At 30.2% G+C, this 13,767-nt stretch overlaps 1 protein-coding gene across 5 annotated transcripts in view; it reads right to left on the reverse strand.

The window, feature by feature from the left end:
- Positions 1–13,767, reverse strand: part of LOC145263083 (DBH-like monooxygenase protein 1) — a 414,483-nt gene that overhangs the window by 47,565 nt on the left and 353,151 nt on the right. For all 5 annotated transcript variants that reach the window (XR_013864474.1, XM_080119961.1, XM_080119959.1 and 2 more), the window contains one exon: positions 8,287–8,370. Coding sequence is in view for 4 of the 5 variants with exons in the window: in XM_080119961.1 (XP_079976087.1) it covers positions 8,287–8,370 (84 nt within the window). In the remaining variant the exon portion in view is untranslated. The remainder of the gene's footprint in view (positions 1–8,286; positions 8,371–13,767) is intronic.

The following is a 13,767-nucleotide window of genomic DNA, read 5'->3' on the forward strand; positions in this document are numbered from 1 at the left end:
CGTCCATTAGATTTTACTGAAACTTGTCCAAAATGTGAAGGCAATTGTTGCAAATGTAAATTCAGTATCGCTGACCCTGGCAAAACTCTGCTTTGCGCCCCCCGGGAACTTTTAGGGCTAAAAACCACCCCTTTTTAGGCTCTTTTTTCATATTTGTCTAAACACTCATGATTATAATATATATATATATATATATATATATATATATATATATATATATATATATATATAAAACGATTAGGAATTTAAAATAGACGGCCAGTTTCACAAATAAATATAACGTAACATGAGCTGTAGTGTGTTACCAATTTTAAATTATGTGCGCTTATTGGGGATAGGGTGTCTACTTTTTAAGCGATTACACATGGTTTTACAACGTTGCAAACCGAACTTAATTTAGTGGGAAACACTTTAGTTAATATCCATAAAGAATTAAGATGGCCAGAAATGATGATCATTTTACGTTAAATTTATATTCGAAACTGATCTTACACTCTAAATTCTAAATGATCGCTTTTCTTTCCGCCAATTAAAAAAATGTTCTAACACGTAATCTATAAAAGTAATATTTCATTTTGGAATAGGGATTTAGCTGCGAGAGAAAGCACAGAAAGCTCACACAATCTCACGTTAAAAATGGTTTTCATAATAGTAATATTATTATTTAGAAATTCGTTCGTAACAATGCGATGTGGCTTTGCTAAGTGGCGTTGTTAAATATATTGTTCTTACATCGTTTTCTTATTTTGCCTTCGAATCTTCGAATGTTTTCCACTATTCATGTAAGTAGCATGTTATACAGTAAATACGAACTGGTACAATATAGCTTTGTTTTAAAATCAAAATAAATGTTTTGTTGTGTTACAATTTTTAATCAATTACAAGGCAAACATTTGAGATAAAATATACGCGGACATTAACCAGAGGTTTATGTAATAATTTGAAAATTTACGAAAAAACAAACAAAAAAAATCTCTAATTAAATATGTATAAATTTTACAAGAATCGGAATCGGAATCGGGAATCGGATCGGAATCGGAAATTTTGAACGGAATCGGAATCGGAATCGGAATCGGGAAAAATTTTGGCATCGTCCCATCACTAATATATATATATATATATATATATATATATATATATATATATATATATATATATATATATACTTGCTATCCCCGGCCACGCGTTGCTGTGGCTCAGTTTGTTAAAATGGAACACATTCCTCAAGAAACATTGCATTTTGTTCGTTTATTTACTTTTATTTTTTTTTGCATTTTTTTTTAATCAATAAAAGTTATTTTTTTCCCCAAAAAAGATTAATATTTTACCATAAATTGTTAGGTGAAAGTTTTTTTTCAGGAAAACTTGCACTTTTTTTTAAAAAGAAATTTGGCAGTAAACCTTTCTCTTTGAAAACGGAATTTTTATTATAAAAAGAACAGATGAATGCTTTACATGAACACTGTAAATAGTTAGGTGACAGTAGAGAAAAGTTTGATTTTTTTTTTTTTAAGAGAATGTACAAATTATTTTTTTTTAACAGATGCTTAGAAAATAAACAGAAAATACTTCCAGCATTAATTATGCAAAAAAATAAATAAAATGTTGATTTAGTGTTTCAACATTATGCTTGTAAATTACGATAAAACTTGCTGAGTATGCGCTTTTTTACAGTGGTTGTAAAAATGGAACGGAAACTTAAATTTCGCTCCGTTTTAATTTTTCTTAATTTTTTAATTGTGCCCCCAAACGAATATAATCAAAACATTCACATTCAATAATTGTACTTTATATATATAAAACACAAAATATTAAAAAAAAATTAATAACGAAAGAGAAATACTTCCATTTTTAAACGAAAAAGTCAGTTTGGTATATCTTTTTGTTATTTTTTACATAAGTCCAGCTTACCATTCACATTGGAAATGTCGACATTTATAGGTTGTCGGGTACGTTTACAACGAATAAACACTCCAATCTACCCATGTTAGATAATTAAATTCTACTGTATTGGTATAAGTTTTTTTTTTGCTATTGTTTCTTGCTTTTTACAATTTTCGACTAAATACTTCTAAATTAAGCGGGGTTGCTTAGATCGTATTTTAAACTAAACTTCGGAGGTTGGAATTCCCCCCCACCTAAAATGATTCTAAGAATGGTTAGCCGAAAAAAAGGTGAAAAACAAAAAATCAATAAATAATTGTTACCAAAGGCAATAAATGCTACTTTTTTTTTTACTTACATGAATGGGTTTATTTTATGTTTTAAAGTATTTTCAAGCGCTTTTCTTTATTTTTTAATCTAAAATTGCGGGTGTGTGGGTGCTTTAAATTTTCTATAATTCCCCGCTAGATTGCAAACGAAATCTCCAGATCTAGCAGGAAAACCGCTAAATTGGAAACACTGGTCACGTGACAGGAAGCGGTAATAAATAATTGTCCCTAAATAAAACATGGCCTATCGGTACAAAGAAAACCACCTATTTATTATAGGAAAATTAAGTATTTCAATAACTGTTTTTCCTCTGAAGATAAGAGCTATTCTTTAAAACTCCATGAAATAAGGAAGTAATCTGTTTACTCGTGTATCCCTTGTTTCGAATGATAAATTTCGTAAATTGTAAGTTGCAAAGTTTTATCTTCCACTAATATATATATATATATATATATATATATATATATATATATATATATATATATATATATATATATACTGCGTATCAAATTATTAACGACTTTACAATTTTTTAAATATTTATGGAACGAGTGAATAAAAATCCATGAAACTTTGAGAAAGTACTTACAATACTATTTAGCTACTTCAGTCAGAAAATAAAAGTATTTAAAGAAGTATTAGCGAAACTATTGCAGAAGATAGGAATATCTGTTGATTTCATTGTGTCAAGTTATTAACGAGGTTGAGAAAAAACACAATATACCAATAACTTGTTTATTAAAATAATTTTCAAACATTAAATGAACTAGGAAAAATGATTAGAACACAATAACTACATAGCAATTTTTACGTTGACATAATTAGTAGGGGATATGCGACCTTTTTTTCTTGTAAAAGATGTTGGTCCACTGAATTAGTCAAATTTGTGATTTCGTCAACAGTTATTTCTCGCGATACCTCTTGGAGAGCATCCCACAACTCATCTTTGTTCTTAAATTGGCGTCAATTTGCATTCATGATATTCCAAAGGTTCCAATTGGGTTAAAATCTGGTGAATTCACAGGCTACTTCATCTTCCGTAGCTCAGAGAACCCCAGTTGTTGCAAATACTCTTTGCTTTTGTTTGCTACATGCAAGGGAGCAATATTCTGCATAAAGATAATGGTTCTGCTGAACGTCAACCATTGCTTCTTTAGTCATGGTTGAAAATTCTCCTTCAGAAAAGCTATGTAAGCATTTGACGTTATTTTTACGCCTTCTGAGACTCTACATGGGCCAACTAAAGTGCCTCCGATAATTCCAGCCCAAATCATTATCCCACCACCACTTTGTTGGCGCCTTAAACGCTGATGACAATGTCGTCCATCTAGGACCCATCCCTTGCCGGGCCATCAAGAGTGACACGCACTTCATCCGTGAACTTTGGAAAAATCCGTTTATATGTTGTCCTCTGCCCATTTCTGTCGGTGTTGCTTTAATGGAGGCTTTATCACAGGCTTCACATACTTTGCCACTTCTTTCAGAAGGCGACATCGAGTACTTTTTGAGACATTCTTCAACCCGGCTTGGTCAAAAACTTCTCGACTTGTCTGCTCAGGGTTTTTAACAACTTCACGTTTAATTTGAAGTAGAGAACGGTGTGAAACAACTCTAGATTTACAATTATCAGCTGTCTTACATACATTTATAGGGCCATTGACAAAGTTCCTCACCGTTTGATGGTACCTTCCTATCACTTTCGATATTCGAGGGTAGTTTTACCTTTTCCTAGCTGTTCTGTAATAGTACTCTTTTCAGAACTACTCAAACCACCTTTACGACCCATTTTATTGACGAAACAAACTGCCGTGTTAATAATTTGACACACCTGAAATACCGTGGATTCAGCAATTACGATGTCAAGTTGTTTATATTGCGCGGAACAGTATAAACATTTCACAGTACGTGCAGCTGAGCATTGCCAACATTTCCGAAGCTTTTGATACGAAACTACCGGTAAGTTTCTGAAACTGGTAAAATAAATGTTATCTCGTTAATAATTTGACACGCAGTATATATATATATATATATATATATATATATATATATATATATATATATATATATATATATATATATATTCAAGCAAATATTATTAAATACAACGGAGACATTTTGTCTTATAATTCTTTTTTTTAATTTTTCAATTTTTCGTATTGTCTTCTTCGTTTCAAAATCAAAAATATTAATAAAGGATCCATACATGTTGCTGTTACGAGCGCTTTCGATTCGTCCACGAATCATCATCAGGTGTTAAAAATACAGGATTGCGAAAATGAGGATTAAAAATGAAAACTAAAATATATATAATCAGTGATGAGTTAAAATAAAAGTCGACTAAGAATAAAAGTCGATTAAAAATTCGAGTGTTAAAACCAGCAAGTTCGTAGACACCATGTACGAAGTGCGTCCAACACGGACTACGCAAGACATTTCAGAACGTTACTGTTTTTTTGAAATGCAATGTCATTTATATTAGGTTGAAGAGTTCTAATGTACGACGCTTCAAGAATCTTTAATTTTTTTACATTATTTTCCCGTTGTATAATTTTTGTGTTGTCGACGAGGACCTTTCTAACATTGGAGGGGGGACAGCTATGTTCTTTTTTTAAATGTTTGTAAATCGCGCTTGTGTCGTTAAGGTGCATAGTTATTCGCCGGGACAACGTTGTTGTTGTATGCCCAATGTATGTATTATTTTTGGAGTTACATTTGTCTCCGTTGTATTTAATAATATTTGCTTGAATGAAAAAATGCTGCCTAAATATACCAATATATATATATATATATATAAATAAACTGTGTCAATCGCTTTATTGCAGATTAGTAATATATCAATATTTCTACAAAATATAAGCCACACAAAAATGAAAATTGTATAACTGTTTCAAGTTATTTCCCAAAATTTTATTAAAATCCATGCGATATTCACGAACTTATGGCATTTTATTTATTATCGGTTTATTGCAGGTTTTTTAAAATGCCAAAAAAAAGGAGCGATTAACTGTTATCGAAAAGGAAAGGGTTGTTGTTGGACTCGCAGAAGGATTGTTCATCAAAGATTTAGCTATGGAGTTGAAAAGGGATCCAAGAACTTTAGCTTCATTCGTGAACAACCCAAACACGAAGTCCCGAAAAGATAAGGAAACCAGAAGAAACCTTTCACATCGTAATATTCGGAAAATTCGTCACCCAAACAGCACCAGTGTTTCCATTTTTGCAAGAGCTGGAATCGCTCCAACATCCACTTGTAATGTGTTGAATGAGATGGCAAGGAACATCAATATTATTCCAAAACCTCCATTGAGCAAGCAACATAGGAAAAAACGAAAGGATTGGACACAGAATTGCATGAAAATAGATTTCCAACGTGTCCTATTTACAGATGAGACCCGTGCTACTCTTGACGGTCCGGATGGATGGGCCAAAGTTTGGAACTCGAACGGAACTCTGACCCCTTACAGAGTTCATCGCGAATGAGGAGGTGGATTCATCATATTTTTAGTGGGAATCATTAGGGATAAGTTGGTTGGACTATTCCGAGTTCCAGAGGATGTAAAACTTACCAGCAATGCGCACACGACCTTTTTGGATAAACATTTGTCACCATGACTAGATTACCTACCATTGTCACGTCGCTTTCAGATGATTTTTATGTATGACAATGCCCCATGCCATTCTGCTAGGGCGACTGCAGCCGTCCTTGAATGTATGGGCTTCTTTGGATAAACTCTTATGACCTAACCACCGTGTTATCCAGACCTTAACCCATTAAATATTTCTGATCAATATTAAAAAGAGGAGTTCATGAGGGAGGAGAGCAATTTACTTCAAAGGATGCCTTGTGGAAAACATAGTTGATATTTGAGATCAAACAATTGAATTTCCCGGAGGACAAAAGGTTGCTTTAAGTTATTAAAAAGGGTGCAGATGTCGATAAATAATTCATTTATTTGAGGCTTAGCGCCTAGGATGTGCTTTTGTTTATTATACTTTGACAGAAAAATATAATAAAAAATAAATTTCGGATAAGACATTGTGTTTTGGCCCTCAAACAACATTTTAGGAGACCTGCAATATAGCGATGGACAGTCGAAATTCTTTGATAAAGAATAAAATGTCATAATTTCGTGAATATCGCATGAATTTAAATAAAATTTTGAGAAATAACTTACATTAAAGCAGTCGTTTGATGATATAATTTTCATTTCGTTGTGACGTATATTTAGTGAAATATTTTACTAATCTGTAATAAAGCGACTGACACAGTTTATATATATATATATATATATATATATATATATATATATATATATATATATGTATATTGCAGTCAATCAACAGGCAAAAATCACTGCTCACACAAATTCTTCCAACTGATTTTGCCGCTTCTCAAACGTCAAATGATTTCTAATTCTTTCATTTCCTTAAAGGCTTTTAGGCCTAATATTTTCATTTCCTTGAAGCACATAATAACAAAATACTAAATAAAAACAATGTAAAAAAACAACAAAATAAACAATAAAAAAAGTAGACACTATGACAAAAATAAAACTGACACTAGTAGAAATAATAATAATAATAATAATAATAACAACAACAACAATAATAATAACAACAACAACAACAACAATAATAATAATAATAATAATAATAATAATAATAATAATAATAATAATAATAACAAACCAACCCCGGACAAGAACAACCATATCATAAATAAAAATACTAATAACGAACAAGATAAATGCAACTGTAGACACCGCACACTTTGCCCAGTTCAAAATAAATGTCTAACAAAAAGCGTAGTTTATCAGGCAACAATATTTGCGAAAGAAAACCCGAATAACAAGAAATATTACATAGGCATGACGTCCTTAGATTTCAAACCCCGATACTATGACCACAAAAGTACATTCAACAATAAAAAAGACCGTATAAAAACAACACTAGCGAATAAATACTGGGAACTCAAAGAAAGCGGACATTCGCCAGTAGTCGAATGGAAAATAATAAGACAAGCTACCACATGTAGGCATTTAGACGACCCATGTAAATTATGCCTTCATGAAAAATTTGCTATCCTGTACTTTAAAGAACCCCAAAATCTATTGAACTGTAGAAGAGAAATAGCAAATAACTGTGTTCACAAAATAAAATTTACTCTAGGATAGCGATACAAAATAGTTTTAAAACTAACAAAAACAATAGAAAATAAACAAATAAATAAATTAAATAAACATGAATATACATAAACGATCACACATATATGCATGTATATATATATATATATATATATATATATATATATATATATGTATATATGTGCATATATGTATGTACGCATATGTATATATATATATATATATATATATATATATATATATATATATATATATATATAAAAGAAAGAAATGTCTCCCTTAAACAACTAATCTAGTTTTAAAACAGATCCTTTGTTCGATAAATGCATGCCATTGGCTGATAGGAAGGGGCGCGGTGGATACTAGAAAGCTGATTGGCTAACTAAAACCCTCAACAGAAGAGGACCATATAAAAACAATAAACAACCACAGAATTCGCGCATAAGCCTGACGAATCCTAGAGTGGATGAAACGCTGAATATTCAGTGTAGCTTAATCGCCATATATATTTTATAAATTACTAACTAGCTCTACCTATGTATTGAGCAGTTTTGAAGTAAATACTTAAAGTTTACGCATAAATCTATACTTTCGTATATTAATTTTATGTGAGTAAATGAAGTATATATATATATATATATAATTTAAATTAAATATTAACAATTTTTACCTAGGGACACTAGTATTTCATGCTTATGCCATCAACAGTGTAGGAAGTGTGCTTGCGTATGTTTTGGGATGTAATGAAACACTCTTAAAGGATAGACTCATATCCAGCTATTTGAATGAGAGAAATTAACGATTAATTATTTATTTTAATTTCCAGAATTAACTACCTCTTACTTTCTCTGTGTTAACTTTTCTTATTTTAAACAATACACCGCAATATATTCGTATAATCATACATATTTATATATACATATGTTACCTTGATCACATGCATTTTCTCCGTATAAGTAGGAACTTGTATACGCTTACACCAAGCGGTTGTGGCGTCATTAGGAATTACAGCCTGGAATGAAAAAAAATACAAATATATTAACCATTTAACCATTACAAACCTTGATTTTGTGAAGAAATTCTATGTATCTGATTTAATTTATTCTTGAAACACGCGCCTCTATGGCTTGGCACCCTGGCCTTGGTAGAGATCATTTTGGAGCGTCTTTATGTATTACTAAGAACCACATAGACATTTGATATGAATATAGGCAAAAACATTGTTTTAGCTAAGGAAGAAAATGAATTTGCATATATATATATATATATATATATATATATATATATATATATATATATATATGTATATATATATGCATATGTATATGTGTATGTGTATATTTATATAATTATAAAACTCAAATGACCTTGTAACAGGTGTTGTAACCCAACATCTGGTTTACGACTTCCGGTTACGCATGCGTACATAAACATAAACACATAATAGCTTAAACAAATAAACACAAATCACTACTTTTGCAGAATTTGACCTGCGCACTGAAATATTAAGGTTATTATTTAGAAATTATTATTTAACATGGGAAGGGTGGGGATGTTTTGCAATTATTCTGCATTACAACTATACTGTCGCAATTTATTTTTACAAATAAATCAACGTATTGTTTTACTGTGTACGTTTTCAGCGTCCCAATTTTTTTTCGCGTTTAAATCATCCAAATAAACAATTGTTAATACTTTCTGCTTTTTTTATATCGTTCATTTCCGTATTTATTTTAACGCAATTTTCTTACAAAAAAATCTACCTACCCGTTAAAAACCATAAAAGCATTTTATCCACCGCCTTCCTTTTTTTAATTTATTCTCCATTTTTAATACACCTTTTTTAAAAAACATTCATACATTTTCTTCTACAATACCAACATAAATAAATAACCTCGAAAATATGTTTTTTTTTAAATTGCGTTACAAATAAATAATCAACACGATAATAAAACGTATTGTTTTACTGTGTACGTTTTCAGCGTACCAGTTGTTCTTTTTTGCGTTTAAATTAAAAGATATATCAAAATTTGAATTTAACTTTAAGTATTATGGTATCTGTTCAGTGCACATTTACCTATAAGTATGGCAAACCACTTATAATTCAATGGCTGTAAGTTTTTTTTCCAAAAATAAACAATTATAAACAGAACAACTCATAGAAATCTATCTATATTCGTTTTTCATTTTAATATACTTTCATAGAAATGTTTCTGTTATGCCACAAAAAACTATTTTTTTTACGTCACAAGTGTTACGCTAATACTTTAATTTCATAGCTAATATAACATACTGACCCAACAGGTCAAGGATAGTCTAGTATACATATGTATATATATATATGCATATGTGTATACATGTATATATATGTATATATATGTATGTATATATATATATGTATATGTATATATATATTTACATATGTATATATATACATATATATACATATATATATATATATATATATACATATACACATATAATTTGAGGTTGCTATTTTTCAAAGGTAGGCTTACTAGTGAAATATAATGAGGTTAATACAAGAGTGCTCAATACGGAAGTAGAGCAAGTTACATCTTCAATTTTTCTTTACATTAGCAGTAATTTGTTGCTACACAGTCATAAGCATGTTTCGGTTTTCTAGTGTTCAGTAAATAGAGACTTCTTCAGGCAACAACGCTTATATAAAAAAAAAACGGAATTCTTAATGAAATACGAAAATTAACTCTCAGCAAAAGAAGGTTCTTTTTGTATAAAGGGTCCAGGGGGTTAACTTCAGCTGTGCGGGTACAGGGTTGATTGGGTGCGGATTTGTTTATTTATTTATTTTCTATTCGTTTATTTACTTATTCGCCCATGTACTTATTCATTTCCTTCTTGGTATTAGGGAGTGTAGTTGACCATTTCTTGGGCATCTAGGGAACGATGAAGGGGGAAGAAAGGGAAAGAAAGAAGAGGAAGGAGATGGGAGAGAAAGAAAGAGGGGAAGAAGAGGGAAAATCCTCGTATTAAATTTAAAATTCTTTTTCTACACTTACATTTGACTCAGCATATTTCTGAATTATTTTTATTTCTTATATACTTGTTATTTTAATCAAGTCTTAAGCATGATAATAGGAATTTATTTCTATGTAGACAGCTTTGTATAACATCAAACTTTTTGTTTAATATTTCTTCTTTAGAATTCACTATGTGGAATCACTCAAGTAAGCATAGACTACATCTTTTAGATTTACTAGGTTTAGATTTTCTTGCTTTATCTACTATTGACCATTATAATTAAAATTCTGTTTTTTTACGTAGTTCCCCCACCCACTCACTTCATGCAGTCGTGTTTCTCTTCTTATTTTAAATATTTATTATTCTCCTATCCTTATTTTTAGCCTTATCTCCATTCCAATTTGGTTCCTTCTCTGCTCCAATGTTAAATGGTGCAATATGGTTTCAGTATCTGTCGTTAAAAGTACATTCAGTTCCTCCAAGTTAAACCTTTTTACTATTATCCACCTGAACTTCACATTTGTATAAATTTCTGAAGTTAAGCAATTGTCTTCCAAAGTATACTGGCAGTGTCAATGTTCTAGGAGAAGTAACGAGAGTGCCCAATTACCTGTGCAAGAGCATATGTATTTTTTTATTGGACGTAATACATATTTATCCATTCGTACCTTCGGTTTCACGAAAATATTAGAAATTAAACTCATAGAGTTTAAATACGAAATGTGAAAAAAAAAAATATTTACCCGACAATTATTTTTACAGTAAGAATAACAAGAATATGAATTGTTTAAAAAGGTATAATTTATTAATATTTTCAATAAATAAAGAAGAGATATTTGTTCGATTTATTAAATAACTAGCGAGGGACACTTGACCTTGTCGGGTCGTAAAATACGCTTAAATATATTTTAATTCGTGCAGATTTCGTATTTATTATTGCAGATCCAATTCTCTACTGAATATTATATTGTACTTAATATATAATAGTGATATGAACAGTTAAAATGACTTGGGTACCATCAGCTAGAATCGAAACCAAGACATTTAGCGCCCTAGTTGCGTCTCCTATAAATATGGCTATCGAGATATAGGTAAAGAAGGTTTAATATTTAATGATTTGAAGAAATTAATTGAATTTAGGCATGCGAAGGAAGAAGTAAAATATGTCGGCAAGTTGAAATGAACAGTTTGTATTTCAATTTGTGGATATATGTCTTCACGCATTATTCATCCATCCAAACAAAGATTTTACTGGTGTATGATTACTATTTACCGGAAACTCAACGCGTAGAGTTAGTTGGTTGTTTTTGTTTTACGGCATATCAACCCTTTTCAGGTTATTTAATGCCGAATCCAGTGATTTTGAAGAACAATTTTTTAATAGAGTATATATATTTTTATTTTTTTAAGTCGGTTTCTATTTAACCCATAGTTGGACCCTAACAGGTACTACCACTCCGGGTCAGAGTGGACCTGGGAGCAATGGCAATTAAAGGGTGGCTCCACACTCCCCAAAGCCCGCAAGCTGGGGCCTCACCATCGGATATAGTTTAAGGTCATATCCAGGACCAACGTAGAGTTAAAATACATACGAAACGTAAAAGAAAATATTTAGTCGATAATTATTTTTTCGGTAAGAAGAACGAGAATATGAAATATTTTTTTAATATAATTTCTTAAAATTTTCAATAAATAAAGAAGATATATTTTTATTTATCTACTAGCAGAGGCACCTGGCCTTGCCCAGTCGTAGAATATACTTAAGTATGATATTTTTTATGTAGATTTCAGATATATTATTATAGTGTCAATTCTCTATCGATTAATATATATTATATAGTACCCAATACATAGTAGTGATTTCAAAGTAAAAAAAGTGCCATCAACCAGAATCGAAACCAAAACCAAAACTTATGAAAAATCTTTGGTAAAATTATTTATTACAAGATTCAAGCAAGCAAGCAAGCAATGGCGACCGGACGGCCCAAATAGTTGTAAAATTATTGCTCGCAGGCGGCTCGGCTTTTCTCAGTCGTAAGATACGCTTAAATATGATATTTTAATTCATGTAGAATATGTATTTATTATTATAGAGACAATTCGCTATCGATTATTATACTGCATCTAATATATAGTAGTCAGATAAAAACTAATATATATATATATATATATATATATATATTAAAATTTGATTTTTAAATTAAAAATTTTTTTTTTTAATTTTTAAATTATAAATCACATTACTTAATATTGAATTAGCTCTAGGACATTTAACTATCGAGCTTATTATATATCTAAATTACAACGAGCATTTCCTGTATTTTAATTAAACTAGTAATTTCACTATTACATTAAAATACACTTAGCTCTTTAGACTATTATTCTAATCTCCTTTAAATTATATATATATATATATATATATATATATATATATATATATATATATAACTTGGGAGCCATCAACTTAAAATAACGAGTAATGTAAGGCGAAGTAATAAAACAATCGTTAAGAAAAAGTGACGAAAAAGAGAACCGAATTTTTGTTGCGTTCAAAATGATCGAATTTTGTCGAGAAAAACGATTTAAAAAAAAAAGGTGTTTTTAATACTGTACTATTTTTAAATCTTAAATATATGAAAACACGGTTGGATTAGATAAAAATGCTAAAGCAAAATATCGAGGCAATCGGTTCAGTATTATTTGTTTTTTAGATTATCGATTATGAACAAGCATATATTTTACATTTATATATATATATATAATTTATTTTTACATTTATATATATATATATATGTATATACATATAATTTATTTTTACACAAGCAGCAATATGTTGTCACACAGTCAGATACCTCTTGAAGAGGTCTCTAGTTACTAGTAACTAGCTGGCCGAAACATGCTCATGACTGTGTAGCAACATATTATTGTTTATGTAAAAACAAATAAAGTCTATACTCTGCTCTACTTCGGTATTGAGCACTATTGTATTAATCTCGTGAAACTTCATTAGTTACTTCACCTTTGGAAAACAATAACTTCAGATTATATATATATATATATATATATATATATATATATATATATATATATATATATATATATATATATATTAGTGGCCTGGCAAGGCCACAGAGGAGACAACCAAACAAAAAAAAAAAAACAAGAAGAATTCATCACAAAGGGCAACACTAAAGTTGGCTTGCCAGGATACTATGTGTATATAAATGTAGACAACTTTATTTGGGCATATTTTATTGGTTTGAAAATATAGGTTATTTTTTTACCAATTGTCATAAAATTTTAACCATAGAATAAGCTTAAAAAAGTCTGCAAATTTTTATCTCACGTTATGCACATTTGGCAGTCGGACTGACGTATCACCACTCCCTTTTATTATGCGTTAGTTGCC

This window comes from Euprymna scolopes, chromosome 38 (assembly GCF_053919585.1).
Source record: "Euprymna scolopes isolate OS-2025 chromosome 38, ASM5391958v1, whole genome shotgun sequence".
NCBI classification, from domain to species: domain Eukaryota; kingdom Metazoa; phylum Mollusca; class Cephalopoda; order Sepiida; family Sepiolidae; genus Euprymna; species Euprymna scolopes.